The 17,536-nt window shown below is 40.1% G+C and overlaps 1 protein-coding gene across 1 annotated transcript in view; it reads left to right on the top strand.

Moving 5' to 3' along the window:
• Positions 1 to 17,536, top strand: part of LOC136426835 (brefeldin A-inhibited guanine nucleotide-exchange protein 3-like) — a 30,144-nt gene that overhangs the window by 770 nt on the left and 11,838 nt on the right. The window contains exons 2-27 of the mRNA XM_066415590.1: positions 2,226 to 2,277; positions 2,487 to 2,568; positions 2,903 to 3,034; positions 3,247 to 3,315; positions 4,145 to 4,285; positions 4,597 to 4,716; positions 5,363 to 5,405; positions 5,657 to 5,741; positions 5,920 to 6,039; positions 6,477 to 6,589; positions 6,921 to 7,108; positions 7,423 to 7,544; positions 7,729 to 8,481; positions 8,644 to 8,852; positions 9,268 to 9,428; positions 9,877 to 10,042; positions 10,330 to 10,443; positions 10,717 to 10,932; positions 11,848 to 12,082; positions 12,371 to 12,501; positions 13,317 to 13,497; positions 13,876 to 14,015; positions 14,364 to 14,500; positions 14,912 to 15,091; positions 15,880 to 15,987; positions 17,033 to 17,189. Of these exons, the coding sequence (XP_066271687.1) occupies positions 2,226 to 2,277; positions 2,487 to 2,568; positions 2,903 to 3,034; positions 3,247 to 3,315; positions 4,145 to 4,285; positions 4,597 to 4,716; positions 5,363 to 5,405; positions 5,657 to 5,741; positions 5,920 to 6,039; positions 6,477 to 6,589; positions 6,921 to 7,108; positions 7,423 to 7,544; positions 7,729 to 8,481; positions 8,644 to 8,852; positions 9,268 to 9,428; positions 9,877 to 10,042; positions 10,330 to 10,443; positions 10,717 to 10,932; positions 11,848 to 12,082; positions 12,371 to 12,501; positions 13,317 to 13,497; positions 13,876 to 14,015; positions 14,364 to 14,500; positions 14,912 to 15,091; positions 15,880 to 15,987; positions 17,033 to 17,189 (4,155 nt within the window). The remainder of the gene's footprint in view (positions 1 to 2,225; positions 2,278 to 2,486; positions 2,569 to 2,902; positions 3,035 to 3,246; positions 3,316 to 4,144; positions 4,286 to 4,596; positions 4,717 to 5,362; positions 5,406 to 5,656; positions 5,742 to 5,919; positions 6,040 to 6,476; positions 6,590 to 6,920; positions 7,109 to 7,422; positions 7,545 to 7,728; positions 8,482 to 8,643; positions 8,853 to 9,267; positions 9,429 to 9,876; positions 10,043 to 10,329; positions 10,444 to 10,716; positions 10,933 to 11,847; positions 12,083 to 12,370; positions 12,502 to 13,316; positions 13,498 to 13,875; positions 14,016 to 14,363; positions 14,501 to 14,911; positions 15,092 to 15,879; positions 15,988 to 17,032; positions 17,190 to 17,536) is intronic.

Below are 17,536 nucleotides of genomic sequence, written 5' to 3'. Positions count from 1 at the left end.
GCTGATGTGAGCTTTTTAAAGCCCCTTAACAGCTCATAGAATGCATGTGCAATAAACAGACACCTGTATTATTTACATGTACCAAGATGGGCTGAACGAATAGCAGAAAATGGCCCAAACAGTGAGAATAAAAATGTTACTCGCCAGAAGAGTTAGCAACTCAGAAAATTCCTATTTGGGCCAATTTCTACTATCTATTTGGCACCAAGATTACTGTTGTAGATTCAAAGAAATGTCTAACTCCAGACAATTTCTGTAGATGCCAATATTGTAATTTCCCACGCTGGGTTATTCAAAACGGCAGACCTGATTGTCCTATGGGATATGTTGACGACAGTAATACATAAATTTCAAATGCAAATTAGTCCCCCCTCAGTTGTTCAACCTTAACGAATAACAATTAATTGGATAGTGCAATAAACAACATAGTAGATATAGTCCTGTTTAGCTTCCCTAATTCTAGGGTGCCTGCTGTACTCAAGGAAATACGAAATGACAATGAGTTTTCACAAAATTTATATGAAATCAATATTGGGGGAACAGCCAAGAAATTAGTGAAGTGCTTTCATATCGGGCTGGTAGATTTTTTTCCTCAACCCCAAGTAGACGCAAGGGGGTGGCCTTTTTCTGACTACCAGGCTTCTCAGATAGCAATCGACCCTCACAATAGGGGGAGGCAAGAGAGAAAAATGCTAATCATTAGGAAGAGGTACGAAATGCTGCAAATCATGCATAAAACAAGGCAGACCCAACATCTGCTTGGAGAGCAGGTTTTTGTGACTATAGCTTTCAAACCATTGAAAGCTATGACCCTTAGCTCTTAAGTGTAATGATTATTATGTAGCCATTTCAAGTACAGTTTAGTATTTCATTTGTTACAAAATTGATATCAATTTGTTACAAATATCACAAAAGCACAGGCGCAGTTAGATATGAAAATATCTTTTATTTTGTACAGTGTCCAGCCAACATTATCTTAGTAACTGACATCCAGTGTTTTTCCAGCTTGATTAAAAGTGTGACTAAGTGTGTGGTACATATTAGTGTGTTTGACTACATATCAATTCATCAGTAAATGCCCGGCAAATGTCAAAGGATCAATGATCCCTACCCATTGATTTTTTTGCTAGACACAGATGTTTGCTTATGATTTGATGATGAAAGCAAGTGTTGATAGATTTAACCAAGACCAGAAATTAATGATAAAATGGTACACATAGCCACCTGTAAAAAGGATTATTCACCTTAGACTGTCATAGAGGGTATAGCTAAATTCTACCTGGTTGATTTATTTTTGAAAAGGATGTTGTAGAAGGAAAATTCAGCCTGCTCATATGTTGCATATTTGTCACTCATGACAATTTTCTTTTGCATTTTTTTACTTTTATCGCCCTGAGGCAATAAATATTTTCCTCTTTGCAACTCCCCTTTTTACAACTCCCCATTAATAAACCTGCCTACTTTGTCACATTATAGCAGTTTGGGTTAGTGTTGATATTAGTCTAGAGAAAGTTACACAAAAAAGGACCTCTCCCCTCCGTCAGGTGACCTTAAGATCCGGAGTAAGTAAATATACAAACACTCAGCCTTGCCGGATGCTTGACTAGGGTCTAGTCACACGGAGCACATTAAGACGTTATGTTTGCCAATAGTGCCATGGCAACGGAAAAGTGTTGCCCAAATCTTTTTGTTTTTAAAGGAATTAATGAGGGGAATGTTTGATTTTGCGGAGAAGGCCTGATGGGAAGGTCTAAAGTACAGGTAGATATGGTTGAAGAGTCACGTAGTACACGTCATGGGTTTTCTGTACACACCCGGGCCATGTATGCAGCTTTGTTTGTATAAGGTGTTGGGTACACAATGTATGAGATATGGAAAGGTGCACACATGCTATGTACACTGTGTAGGTGTGGGTTTTTTTTGCGGTGGTCTGCTGAGGATGACATAAAAGAAATGTCTCCATTGCAAAACAAATAAATATTCCACAAATTCAATAAACTTCAGGTCTGTCTAATGTTACGAAAATCATTGTCGTTTTAGCAGTCAATTTATAGTAAATACGATTCTGAAAATGAACAATCTAGCAATATCATCCGGTTTTTATGTGAAATTAAAGAAAATAATTCTCCTACTCCTAGTAATAAGACTAATAATAAAGTCCTTGTTTTTTTTTTTGTGTGTGTGTTTTTTTCCAAAGAATGAAAGGCATTTTTCTCTCTCTACAGGTTTACTTGAAATTGAAGAACAAACCAAGTCATATGAACCATTCCAACTCAGGTGAGAGATAGTGTTTGTTTTTATTTGTTAAAATCATTTTATAACAATGATACAATAGTATTTGATAGTAATATTGTTAGAAATGTAAATATCATAAAATCCTGGTGCCTCATTATAAAAATATAATTGTTTGGAAAAGTATGTGCATCTGTAACAAAGCAGATTCCTATATTGGTTGATAACTCATTTTTCCTCCCTCCCCCCACCAGAGAAAAGGTCCTTGAGGCCTTACGGCTGGCTATGGAGACCAAGAGTAGCAAGCTTGGACAGCAGGCAGTGGGAGGCATACAGGTAAAACATCATAAACATCATACAATCTTGAAAGTTTTCTTCAATATCTTCCAACATAGCATGATCTTCCAGCTAGAAACTATTTACGGATCATAAACACCATGTTACTTCACCGCAGGGGACTTATGTAATGCTTTTTACTTGTCTGTCTGTCTGTCTGTCTGTCTATGCTCACTGTAGCTGTATTTCTGTGATTCCTATTTTATAAAGTACAGTGTTGTTATACATCATTAGTGCTGCTACTTTTATCTATGGGACTGGAAGGGTCGCAAGATAGTATGGTTAAGGGGGTGAAGTCTGCCATCTCTGATTGCCACGTTTCTCTGCCGTACAGAAAATGCTTGTTGACGAGCGGTTCCACTCGCTTGGCGAGGAGACGAGAGAACAACAGATGCCGTACCAGATCCTGGACACACTGAAGGTGGCACCAAACTGTAGCGATGACGTTCAGATGGAGATTATGAAGGTAATTATAAAAACAGTAGTTTTTACACAAAATTTTTATCATTTGCTATCAACTGGTAATATCTAAGTCTTACCAAAAGAATTTTGGGGATAGACATGGATCTAAATGCAAATTTGAAATGCTTTGATGATTCTTACCCATGGTAGAGGTTTGTAGTCTTTGCTGTTCTAGTATGCTGTTAATGCTGCTTTCTCTTCTCTTCCAACATTCAGCTGTTCCTGAGTATGACATGTTCTCCAAACTGCTGTAACACTGCACACTCCATTCTCATTATAGCTGAGGTAGGTGCTATTATTGTGCATATATATACATCATATCCAGCAAGACGTTATGTGCATTTTTACCAGTTTGTTTGTCTTTAAAGACATCAAATAATGTGGAAACTTATCAATGGATTGTCTTGGCTTGTTCTTCGTAGGAAGGCTATTTTTTTCCACAGCTAAAATATTTTGTAATACAGTTTCTTATAGGTTCTTTGTCAGTTGTTTTAAAAAGAATCTGTGTTTTTTTCTTCGCACTACTAGTAACAAAATGCTTTAAAAATTTTAATGCAAAAGTGCCATCAAAATGTCATAATCAAATTTGCAAATGATATTTCAGTCATTATGTTATTGAAGTCAAAATATCAGTAACAGTATCATGCAAAATGTGTTTTGTTCTGTTTGTGAAATGTGCTGATCTGCTGTACATATACATTTATATTAGTCCCATATAACACATTAAACATGAAAACTGATACCTAACAGATGGTAAGTAGCAACAGTAAAACTAATACCACAACAAAAGACCTGACATTGCAGTTGACTTTGCTCACTTTTGCTGTGCATAACACTGTTCACAGTGTCCACAAAATGAAACATTTAAAGCAGTCTGCTCTTTTTTTTTTACATATTCATTGTGGTGTTTGTTCTTACTAATCTTACTAATTTGCTGTTATTCTTACTTTCTAACCATGTTTTGCCTAACTGTATTTGTTTGGTGTCACTCACAATTTATTTTGTTTGGTTGGTTTTGTTTCACAACTAAAAGGTTACTTTTGGGTCTCATTTTCGTTTCTTTTCTTTCTTTCTCTGCCTCCTCACGCCGCCCCCCTCCCCACTAATCCTACAGCATTGCTTTGTGGCACACCTGGGTGGGTGCAGACAGTTGAGTACCATGGCCAAGTCTGTGGTCATTCAAACGCTCAGTTTCCTCTGCCACCGCGTTCTGACCGACAGTCACAAGTCTATTTACAAGATTGCTTTCTCCAAGGTATGCACTCACCAACTGACTAACAGACACCAGATCTGTTCTGAGGAGGTCTCTAGATTAATTTATTACCAAATTTCATATCAATCCATCCACAGCTTCTTGATTTATGCTGTCAACCACAAACAAACAAACACCATGATAAACACCATTACAAATGCTACCAAAAACATAACCTTCTAAGCAAAGGTGATATTCAATAATCGCTAGAGACATTTTTAACAACAGAACTGGTGTCTCGCAGTCATTATTGAAACTACAACAAATAGATTCTTCTATTCCAGTCTTTTATGTAAACTAGCATCTGTCTCTAGATTTCAGTAGACACTTTCAAGTCCAAAGAAGCTAGCATAAAGACAGCTGTAACAGCTACAGTGAGCCAGATACTGTGCCAGGTGGCAGAGCAGCTACGGGAGGCACAGATCCAGAGTTTGGTAAGATGTGACAAGTCTGGAAGAGGCTAGAGAGAATAAGGTTTGGTGGCTGCATGCTGCATGCTGAGGTGTTTTTCTTGTCAACAGTTGATGTTTTGTTCTTGTATGGTGTATTGTTTGTCATTTAAATGTGCCAGCAAGGATGTTATGAAAAGAAAACACAACATTTAGAAATTTGCATTCTATAGTTTTCTAGCCATAAAGGTTTGCATGAAAAGGTGATTTTGTGAAATTGCAAGGTGTGCTTGAGTTGTTTTCAGCACCAAGGACAGTGTCTGTTTCTATGTCAGTTAGCAACGGTGGATGACAGGGTGATTGGGAACTCAGCACCAAGGACAGATACCAAGAAACTACAAGCTATGGTGCTGTTTTTGGAAAAGATGTTAGGACTGTTACAAAAAACAAGCAGAGACACTGGGAGGAAAATGCGATGATACGAGTAGGGGTTTCTGACCATTTTAAACCATAGGGCCTATTTGGGGGCCCGGGGGAGGGGGGGTATGCAATGTAAGAGGGCATAATGCATGTGGAATACAAATGCCTTTGAGCTACCGGTATTACATTGCAGCTTTCTCAAAGTGGGGAGCAGTGTTATGTTGTTGGTTTATGCAAATACTGTATGATACATATATTTTATGCCCCTCAGACTGATGATGCCAATGATGCTATAGCTGAATTCAGCTCAAAAGGTCAGATCTGCTTGTTTTTACTCTTCCTCCATTCTTTTCAAAGAATATAGAATGGCAAGGGTTGTTAAATTTCTTGGTAATGCTGTAAATGGTTTGCTGGCTGTGGCCAATAAACAAGAAAATTGTGATAATTGTGCATATCAGAGCAAAAGATATATGATTACAAGAAATTGAAATATATCTTTTTGAAAGACCCATGAAGATTTGCTTGATTGGTGAAGTATGTAACATCTTGATGTGTTAAAATCTAGATACCAGAGGAAAGGTGGAGTCCCTCCTGGGGGATGTGATGAAGATTCTGAAGTATTTCTGTGAGAAGATATCAGGATGTTGCAGGTGAGTTACTATCTCTAATTATTTCTTATCTTTTTTAATTAACCTTAAACATACTGAAGTAGCTGTTTGGCACTGAATTCTATGTTGGTTACAGAGTTAGGCAGCAGGGAGAAGGCTAAAAGAAATGCACTCTGGCACTCATGCACATTGTGATAGTGTTTCATGATTCTGTTTTCAGCAGTGTGACCTCTCAGCAGCCCAGCCCCCTGCTCCCCCTGTACCTGGAGTGTGTACATTCCATGTTCACCAGCTCATCACCACACCTACAGTACAACCAGGAGTTCCTAGACCTGGTCTGGTGAGTTGAAGAATGTAGTCATGTCATACAGATTGTCAATACCCTTGGTACAATAAAACCTTAGAAGTGTTGTAAAAATGTAAAAAAAAGACATATTGATGATAAACATGTTGGGACTATACAATACTCAATTTTGAAATAAAACCTCTGTAATAAGTGTTTTTGTTTTAAAATTTCAAAATCCTTTCCACATGGAAGAATTATTTACGTTGAGTAACTTTGGATCTCAAAAGTACAATATCAATAAACTTTTACAACTACTGTTTTAGTTTTCTACTAGAAAAGCATGTTGATTGACAGAAACAATGTTTTCTCTACATCTTTTGGTTATGTTGGGTTATCATACATAGATGCTATGTCATAAGACTTCATTTAAACAGTAAACTAAACTAGTTTCATGTTATGAGTGTTTTTCTCCTGCCCCCCTCCCCCTGTAGGCAGCAGCTGTGTCCCTCCCTGATCTTCCTGCTGGGCAGCCCTGTGACTGACAAGTCTGTCATGGCAACCAGTATGGACGACAGGTTTGTGGCCGACCACGGCAGGGGGTCAGGTCAGTGATGTTATTTGTTTTATGGCAATGACTGTTAAATACATGTGTGTTGGATTTTTTGGAGCTGTAAATGTACAGCTAAGTTTAGTTGAAATCCTTCCCACACCTTTTAGTGTATAGATTTTGTTGTTCTTTACAAAAGATGGATTTTTAATTTTTGGGATTTGGAGGTGGTTTTTTAAAATATTGGTACCTACAATTATGACTTGAGATTTAGGGATCAGTCTTTGATTTCATCACTTTAGCATCATTTGATGTAGATATGAGTATGGATAAAAACCTCCTTTTACAGAAATCATTTGGTTTAGATTTGCAAAATCTCTCTCCTCAGGTACATCTGCTGCAGCTCCATCTGTGATTGGCCCAGCAGCTCGCACGATCTACGGGATTGCTGCCGAGCTGCTGCGATTGGTCGGCAGCGTGGAGTCCCTCCGCCCAGTGTTGCAGTCCCTCTGGCACAAGATCCTCCTGTACCCACCTCCTCAACATAGGTTAGAAGCACTCAAGGCTATCAAAGAGGTAAACAATACTCTCATATATACCTTTTTTTTGTTAGGTTTACTCAAGACTTTGTATTATTATTTTACATATCTGTAATAATGTATATCAATGCTAAAAGAAGCTTTTTTCATCTTATTATATTTCCACTTTTCTTTCTCTCAGGTGTGTAGGCCACAACTTTACCACACTTGTACAAAATGTTGTTTGGATAACCTTAAAACAATTCGAGACATTGTTGCACAAGATCTTTTAGCCTTTTAAGGATGCCATGGGCTAAATATGTACTGGTACATCGGAATGCTAAATGTTAAATGTTGAATGCCTCATTGCAGGTTTTATCAGTCCCAGAGAGAGTGATAGACATTGCCGGCCCCTCCACCTCAGATGTGAGCACCACTAAACACCAGGGTCACCCGACCAAGAAGAGGAAGGCAGACACAGACCTACTCAAGCTGTAAGTAGTAAGGAATTGTCTCCATTTTCGTGATGTACAACATACATAAAATTGCTTTCACTTTGGAGTTTGATAACGGGAAGAGACAGTAAGTGCATGGTTCAGTGATTATCAACTGTGCATCTAGAGCAGAAGGATGGAGATTTTGAATAACCTTTTGGGTTTTGTTGTATTTCTTGTCCAGGCTGGTAGATGGCATCGCTGAAGCTTCTCACTCCTCCAACTCCGACGTCTGCTACACCAGCGTGAGCTGCATCGCTGGGCTCCTCCGCTCAGTGGAGCTGATTAGTCAGGGGCAGGCCATGACAGAAACACAGATAGAGGACATCAACAGGCAGATGGAGGAAGCTGAGGAAGAGCAGGGGAGGGGGGTCACCCAGGGAGACAAGGGATTGTTCAATGGGGTTGTGGCAGAGGAAGAGTCAAAGGTTAAAGGTGAAGAGGAAGACACAAAGGTCAACGGTGAAGAGGGAGACACAAAGGTCAAAGGTGAAGAAGATGGGTCAATGGTTGAGACACCAGGCACCGAAAATGATGGAGAAGGAGAATCTAAGAATGAAGGAAGCGTGTCGGAAGAGGGGTCAAAGATGAGTGAAGAAGAAAACATAGACAGAATAGAAGAACAGAAACCTGAAGATATGAGTGGAGCTGGAGAAGAAGGGATAAATGAAGAAGTCAAAGCTAGTTCTGAAGAAGTCCAGGAGGGTGAAGAAAAGAAAGAGGACAACGAACAGAAAGGAGAGGAAAAGCAGGAAGGAAGAGAACCTGGAGATGGTGCCAGTGGGGAGGATGATGGGAAGGCAGAGCAGTCCACTTTAGAGAAAGAGGGGGAGGAAAAGGGACAACTAGAAGCCGAGGCCAACAGCACGACCACCACTCAGGAAGAGAAAATAGAAGAGAGAAAGACTTCCATTCAAATGCCAAAACCGCAACCAAGGTTTGTTAACAAAGCATTTTTAGACTTAATTTAGTACACATTTTCAGTATAGCATGTGAAATCGTAATCTCTGATAAACTAGAAATACATTTTCTCGGTCATTTTTGTTGCCAAAAAATGACAAAAAGATTGTTTTGATTTGCTGAATGCCTCTTGTTGATTTTTGCCTTGCAGTTTTGAGATGGAACGCCAGATGGCGCTGCAGAGAGCTGAGATGGAGCGCATTGCTCAGCAGAACAAGGAGCTGGAGAGGCAGGGTGCCCGGGACTTTGTGGACTGTCTGATCGGAGTTCTTCCCTCCGTCCTGCCGCTGATAGAGCCAGAAGGAGTTGACGACGCCTTGCAGACCTTTGCCTCACGATTCTGTGCAGGTTTGTGTTCTTCAGATCTAAATGAGAAATCAATCTCATTATTTAGTTTTTGTGAATTTCTTGTTCCATTCATTTTGGGGATTTCTCTTATGAATTTTTCCCCACTGGCTCTCATAATGTAAAAGCAAGGAGGTTCATGATTAAACCTCCTCGGTAGAAGACATGCATGTAGCAGGAAGTTAAAAACAGGAAATGAGATAACCTTTTCTAGGACCCTTCCAAGACTTTTGACCTAACGTCCTGTCACTGTACTGTACTGTACTGTATTCAAGTAACTATGGACACACAAGAAAACAGACACACCATATACAAATTTTCTATACACAGAGGTAAACATCCATTGTCTTTCTACAGCTGAACTAACTACGGACATGTCAAAGAGCTTGAAAACTTTGTTCCTTTTCCCTGGCTTTAGGAGTGATGGAGAAACACAAGCAGGGCCAGGGCTCTGCCAACCTGCCAGTGCTGAATGCTGATGGGGTGTATGTTTCTACCTTCTCTGCGCTGCTGCTGAACCTGAAACTGGTCAGGATGGGCCACTACAATGGACAGGATTGTAGACTGCCCATGACACAGGTAAGTGTAGGTGTGAAGTAGATGGCAGGATAGATATTTAGATGAAGTAGAGAAAAAGGGATGGATGGAGAGAGGGACTGTCATAGAGCAGAACACATTGCTACCAAGTACAGTAGAGGCATCCTCATTAGTTAGCTTTAAACAATGCTTACAGCTAGTTAGGCATGACAGGTTTTTCAGTGTAATATAACCAGCTACTGCTGTGCTGCATGCTTGCAAAGCTGATGTAATACTCTGGAGGGCAGTTATACTGTTTATACGGATGCAGATACAGGAACAGATGGATTTTTTTGAATATGTGCTGTAAATCCTGAAAAACTTATCTGATTTTGTTTATCGCTTGACTAAACTAGAAAATATAGTGGAGATTTCTTACTGGTGCTTTTTTCTGAACATTGTCTGGTAACTTTATATGACTGAACCCTTTTCTTTCTTTTCTTCTGTGTAGAAACAGTTTATCGAGGATGTCCATGACAGCGGTGTGCTGGTGTACCTGTCCTCCACATGGCTGGGAGAGCTGTACAAGATGATCATCACAGTCAACATCCTGGGGGCTGCAGGCTACCTGCCCGCATCACCACAGTGTAACCAGGCTCTTATAACCATGTTAACAGGTGTGGACAACTTATGTCTTCTTAGCATGTTTAAACTAGAACTGTTATAATTGTCTATAATCATCCAAATGTGCAAACCCTGTACAATTTATGCTAGACAAGCTTCCTGACGTGGGGGGAGAAAGATTTGATGTTCTGATTGGTCTATAACAGGATAAGAGGATTAAAGTGTTAACTGATGTTTGATTGATTGATTGATTGATTAATTGACTAATTTATTTGATGTGATTTGACAAAAAAGACAGCAGTACAACAGTTGAACAAAACGTTATGTTTTTCCTGTTCAGACATAGATGGAATTGGGAACAGACACATCGGAGGACAGATGATGCATGACGCCACCGTCAGCCATGTTCTTCCTGTGCAGAAGGATGCTGGGAATGAAGCAGCAGTTGCTGCAGGTACTGGTTTTTTAAATGATAGATTTTTTGCTCATCTGTGAAAAGTTTTTTTATCATAATTGTCTATCATAATCCAGAATAAAGCCTGTGAAGTCAGCAAATGCCAAATCTTAGATTCTCAATTCTGATTCATTTTGTAGGTTTAAAGCTAGTCCATAACATTCCCCTAACTGTGTGTTGTAGGTTACAATCTAGTCCATAATATTCTCCTCACTGTTTGTGTTTAATCTTAGAAGCTAGTCCATAAGATCCTCCTGACTGGTTGTGTTCCAGGTCAGAAGCTAGTCCATAATATCCTGCTGACCTGCTGGGACAGCATGGTGGACGTCATGGCTGTCCCTCTCAGCGCCAAGAACTCGGCAGGGATCAGCAACATCGCCCTCATCCTGGGGACGGAGGGGGCGAAAGAGCAGAACCTGAAGGACAGAGACGCCATCTGTATGAGCCTCGATGGGCTGAGGAAGGCTGCAAGGCTCAGTTGCACCCTGGGTAGGTTCAGCTTTCATAGGGGGAACCTGTACGATTGTACTACATGTTGGTCTTTTATCCTATTGTCATAGTAAGAAAAAAACATCTGTCACAGATTTTTCTAAGCAGTAAGATTACCAGCTCTTTTAACCTTTAGCACACTAAAGTCACTGTTTGGCACCCAATTCCCTATTGGTTGTTAAGCACCTGTTTTGTCCTCCGTTTCACATTGTTTGTGATAGATTCAAATACCGGTAAACAAATAAATAGATGATTAAAGCAGGGAGAAGGTTAGGGATCATTTCCTTGGTGCTGATTACATGGTTACTGTTGTACTTCAGTTTTTGTAGCCTTTCTGTAGCTTTTCTGTATGGATAGTCCAGTTTCTTCAGATTTTCAATCTTACCACTCAATTTCAGGTTCAAGTTACCCTGATGGTCCTGCGTTTAACGAAGTTAGAGGTCTGTTTTTTGTCAGATTTGAAAAAAGAAAATTGTGGCTAACATGGTTGGTCATATGACTTTGGGGATTAACAGTGTATGGTACCTGCTGCATGAAGTCCCTTAGTTCTAATCTCATTGATGTTAACTTACAGGTTTGATGTGACTATATTTTCCTTCCAGTGAACTAACACCATGGCCTATGTGGGACACAGGCTGCTGTTTAAAAAAGATCAGGGGATTTTTCCTGGTACACCAAATGTGTCTATCTTTCTTGTTTGCTGTTTTGAATAACTGTGTGGCCCAAGGGCTATAGAAACAGAGATGGGTGCCGCCCTATATACTCAAAGGTGTGGTAAGGAACTTTCAATCCTTCTTGTTATGACCGTGGAGAATTAGCTTTTTATCATCTAATAAATGTGTAATCTCAATTAAATGAAGATTCCATTTTCTTGAACAATACTGAATTAAAGCACCTTTTCCCTCCCTTCCCCAGGTGTACAGGAAAGGTGTGGTGCAGTGTTTGCCCAGTTAGCCAACGCCTCGTGTATATCCCTGGAGCCCAGCAAGCCACAGGTGTCCCCCGGGGACAAGAAGGGTCTGAAGGCCAAGATGAATAAGCCCCAGCCCCTCCGTCTGCACGCGGCTCATGTACTGAGCATGGACGCACTGCTCAACATGGGGCTGGAGATGGGCAGTCATTCTGCAGAGTGTTGGAAACATGTCTTCAGGTAAGGCAAACACAGATAAACACACACCACTACCAGTGGACTAGACCCTGCTGTCGTGTGATAAGCACCACTGACTCGTGCAGAGTTGAAATGATCAGTATTCTAGCTGTTATAGATGTATCTCCTTGTTTTGCTTGGCAAACCTGGAAAAAAGTAATGTTCTTAAAGCATGCTGACAGAGGTTTCATTTTTGAATTTGAGAAATCGAGTGCCATTTTAGTAGGAAAAGAAAATGATAGGTAGCATCTATTTCATGACTTTGTTCTTACCCCCCCCACCCCATCCCAGGTGCTGTGCCTATGTGTCCCACCTAGAACACTCCCACTTCAGTGGAGGGGACAACCAGGCCAGCCTTCCCAAGGTGCAACACCAGAAGGAGCTTCCACAGGACATGTCAACGACCTATGATGACCTCTCAGGTAAGGGGTCAAGTTCAATATTGAAGTAAACCAACTGAAGTTTTCTTCTTGTGTCATTTTGTCAGGCTAAAGCAAATTCTAAGACTAACAACACTCCAGTATAGCCTATGATAACAGCAATGTGCTGTTGAAATTTGTATTGTGTTGCTTTAGAATGTTCTAAGATATGAAGACCCATGTAAGCAGCAACAACAAAGCACTGACCATCATGTCTACTATGCTTACTGTAAATGTGTATATTTGTGCTACATGGAAATAAGTGTGCTGCTATGCCGTGTGTAGTTTTGTACCTGTACTTGTGGTTTGTCTGCTTTAACGTCTGTTGTCTGCAACCCTTCCCTGGTGCTGGACATACATGTGTACTGTATGGTAAGTCTGTGGTGTATGGTGATCACTGTTCATTGTGCATGGGATGTGCATCCTCGTGTAATGAAACACTAGATAGCACTTCACTTGAAAGGGCTTAAAATTCATCAAGATAGTGTGGTTTTCTCCAAGAATGAGAGAAAGACCAAGAATGCATGCTGTTTTTGACTATGTTGAGAGGAGGCCACCAAACAGTTGCATCCACATTTGCTCTGCATGCTCAGGGCTCCATCCATTCTTCTTTATCAAAAATACAAATTTTCGTGTTTTACTGATGCATGGAGAACTACAAACTACACATTCATCATGGAAAACTGTTGCCTCAGAGTTCCACTCCCCATACATACAATATTTACACTAGTACTGCCAAGAAAATATAGATGTGTTCTTTAACCTCTAACCCTGTGTTCTTTAATCTCTAACCCTGAACCTTTGCCCTCTAACCGTAGGTGACCCTGAAGCCATGTACATCCCGGCAGCCAATCCGGTGATCCCCAGCATCAACATCCATGAGATGATCACGGAGGGGAGGAAGGAGACGGGGCTGGAGATGTCCGCTAAGGGAGGAGGTGTTCTCAGCTCGGCGAACGCAGCAAAGGCCGTGTGCCGGCTGTCAGCTGATGTAGAAAGGTCAGTAGTTAGCCTTAACCTTCCCCCTGCTGCCTCACTCTGTAACCAATTAAATATGGGGTGCCAAATGGCTACTTCAGTTTAAGTTCATCTTTTGGTAGACTTCAATCTGACTCATGAGTAAACTGTTTCCAATACAATGGGATAATGGGACTTACCCAGATTTTCAACTCAACAGCACCAGTCTTTGTCAAGGAATGAGCAATCCGCCACAGAAAGTTTGTAGCATACCCTGTGTCACTACTAAGGGTCAGGAGTGATCTCTGTACAAATACTCATATTTCCTTTAAATCTATGGTATAGCAAATCTATGTGAGAAGTAAGCCTTCTTTCTGCCCTGGTGTTTCTAAGTCTACCCCTTTGCCCTTTGACCAACAGGTTGTTTGAGGAGGCAGCTACCAGTCTGAACCTGCAAGCCCTGGTGGGTTTCCTGACTGAGCTGAGACAGGTGTCAGCAGATCAGCTGTTCAGTACTGCCCCAGAGGTCATTGACCCCGTCATGATGCCTAAACCCTCAGGTGGGGGAGCTACATGTAACTTGCTGCCAGGTTAAATGATGATATCGTACTTTGAGAATTCTCCAAAAGAAATCATTGGCATGTGTTCAAGTATTAGTGTGGTGGACAATCCAGTGTAGACAAATAGATGATTATGATAGTCATTTGGCTAAACTAGGAGTACCAAGATTTCGAGAAAGTATACATGTAAGATGGCAATCATGTAATTCATTATATACAAACATACTCTTCGTACATAAGAATTGACCCAAATGGTTAGAAACAAGGCAATGAAACGGTTTGCATCAGCATTTTTAGCTCCCCCTTTCCTCATTCTTGAGCTATTTCAAAGAGAGATGAACTTTACAGGAAATGGCAGCCAGTCCAGCACATACCTGCACCTGAGTCACCTTGGTGAGGTCATGCTGCGCTGTTCCCGGAGCTTCCAACGACCGCTGCTCCACATCATGCGTGCCTGGGGCATTGTGGCACCTCATCTAGTAGAGGTAGGCAGGACTCAGGTCCAAGTAAAGAACATAGTTTATGTGCTTTTTTGAATCTCACTGATGCTTCTTAAGTGTGCAACTGGGATGTTGTTTTTGTTCAATTAGTCAAAACAAACATCATGTCATTGAAATAGATTTTCCCAATAAAGTTTTTCTCCACAGCTGTATGATTTATTAAAGTGGCAGTGTGTCTGAAGGTGATGTCCTTGGTGCTGAAACGGGAGTAACGTTAGTTAAATAAGACATTATTGAAATAATATTTAATGAAAGCTAACAGCACAAGTGTTTTTGGAACTTTTGCTTGCAATACATTTCAATACCCTGCAGTGTATCTTGCACAATTTCAAAGCATAATCAGACAAAAGATGCTGTTTTGTTCTGTCAAAAATGGCTCACAAATTACTTTTGCAGGCTGCCTGTCACAAGGATCGCCATGTCTCCAAGAAGGCTGTTACGTGTATCCATGACATCATGATCGAGCTTTTGAACAACCGTGAGGAGAAACCGCACTTCAACTTCAATGAGGCGCTCTTCAAGCCGTTTGAGAACCTCCTGTGTCTGGAGCTGTGTGATAATGACGTACAGGACCAGGTAAGAGAGATTCGAAAAAATGGCCAGTGGGGGAGGGGGGCATCTCTGTTTGGACTGGAGGTCATACTAGTGCATATAAAAAAAACATGGAAAGTTATGAGACTTATGAATTTTTAAAACAAATATTTAAGAAATATATTTTTTCCAGCATCTTTTTTTTCTATGCTTTGCAAGGACATATCTAGCTATATCTTATGTTTCAGGTCAGATATAAAAGAATCTATACTGTATGAAAAGGGAAACATGCACATATAAAGATTCCAGACTTTTCATCGTTAAGAGTTTTGTACTTCTTTTTTCTGGCCTTTACTGCAATTGGTTACTTTGTCTGTTTTAGAGCTGCCTTATTTTAACACATTTTTTTCATGTGTTTTTTTCCTCTCATTTTTGACAGCAATGGGGGCTATGGTGTCTTCTTCAAGGGACTCTTTGTTTTCAGTTCTGAAGTATTTTCTTTTCTATTTTGGTTTTCCTTAACATACTAACCCCTGCCTTTCTTCATCCAATGTGTGAGGTGGAAAAATCCACCAAACCACACTTACATATAACTTGTATATTATGTACATTGTATGATAGAAAATGTCTATTTTGCATGAATTTAAAGATTGTGTTTTTGCATATGAAAGATGTTCCCCTGATTTGCTTCTGGCTCCAAAATTTTAGCATGCCAATGTGAAGTGTACACTCTCTCTTGCAACTACAATTTGAAAGATTGGTAAGAAGTCATTTTGTAAAAGATTATGGCACACAGATATATAAGTAAAGTTTTCATTTTCTATTTCTTTCAGGTTGTGAGTTCCATAGCGGAGTTGGTTGAGGCCAGCACCACTAGTATCAAGTCAGGCTGGAGACCACTGTTTGGAGCTCTGAGAGTCGTTAAAGTCTACAAACCAAAGGTACAAACAGTTTTTACTAAACTATAAGCTACCTGCCACCCCACACACTGTGACGTATTGTTTAAGGCCTTTGGCCATTCTTTGTGTTTCCTTAGACCACAATGCATCACACTGCATATGTGCACTTGAAACTGTGAACAGGCTTATAGTTGTAGACGATGCACTACTTCTCTCTTGATAGAAAGAAATGTTGCTTTTTCTATGCACAACTATCGCTTTTGAAAAAATCTAATTTCTGGATTTAAAAGATGGAATTCGACCAATTATTTCCAAATTGACCCAAAATTAGACTCAGAGTTTTGACTATAGTCTACTGAAATGTCAGCTTTAACTGTAGAAGAATTTGGAAGAAAATGTTACTACTGAATGGTTTGGACAGTCAGCCAACAGCTGGATGTTCAGCTGTGTGTAACGACCTTACCTAATGAATATCCCCAAACACAAAAATCAATAGTACAGAAGGATCTGGCTTGTAACTGACAACATGGCAGTGTTTTTAGCTGTCAGAGAATAGTGTTAAAGACTTTTCAGAACACTGTATTTAGTGAAATGCTGTCAGTCGCAAGGAGAAGCTGCTACAATGGCAGGGTAAAAACTATTGTTTTATTGTTTAGATACCTTTATAATGTACACCACTATACACGTATGTTTTAGATAGATTATATCCATCTAAATTGCCATTTGAAATATGTATGTTGTATGATGATAAGAGAGCCAAACGTAGTACTTCTGAGTGGGCCAGGAAAAGACAAATTTATCTATTTCTAAGTCTGATTATCATAATCATCATCAGTCTGTTGTGTTTTTTGATAATTGATTGAAAACTGGATAAGACAGATATGTTTATCTTGAAATGTTTGCTGTGGTTTTTGGGGGGCTTTTGCAGTGATACTTCAAAACCATGACCTTGTGTATTGTATTCAACACAGTTTGTACCTTATAATGTAAGCTGTACATGTACATACATGTAAAGCTTACATTGTAAACTTGACATTGTGACATTTGCTCCGATAATGTAAACATGGGGCATGTTTGTATGATGCAGGGAGGGGACTATTTCATCAGCGAGGAGCGTCACGAACAGCCGACCGCGCCCGTGTTTGACGTGTTTGAGGCCTTCCTCGGTACGGAGAATGTCCACGTGTTCGCTAACGCCGCCATGGACTGTATCCTGTGTCTGCTCAAGTTCATCCGTGGACCTGGTAAGGACAATGCTAGCAAACCTGTACTCACTGAACAGGGCTCGACATAGTGGGTGCATGTGCACCTGTGTGCACCCAAAATTGGAGCTGTGCACTGGTGCACCTAGATATTTTTGTACTGTATTGAGTAACGGTTCTCTTGTATACTATCATACAGAATATACTTGAAAGGTAAGTATCAGAAAAAGCAATATAACCTTTGCTGTACTTTATTCGATGTTTTGCTTGGTTGAAACTTGAAATCTGGATAGAATTACAGATTGAAGTTCTTAAGAGAGGCGGTATAGCAACAAACAGTTTTGCTGACATTCAACTTCATTTTATGTGGTGCACCCAATTTTTTTTCT

This window comes from Branchiostoma lanceolatum, chromosome 1 (assembly GCF_035083965.1).
Source record: "Branchiostoma lanceolatum isolate klBraLanc5 chromosome 1, klBraLanc5.hap2, whole genome shotgun sequence".
Taxonomy (NCBI): domain Eukaryota; kingdom Metazoa; phylum Chordata; class Leptocardii; order Amphioxiformes; family Branchiostomatidae; genus Branchiostoma; species Branchiostoma lanceolatum.
This window is presented reverse-complemented; position numbering and strand designations above follow the sequence as displayed.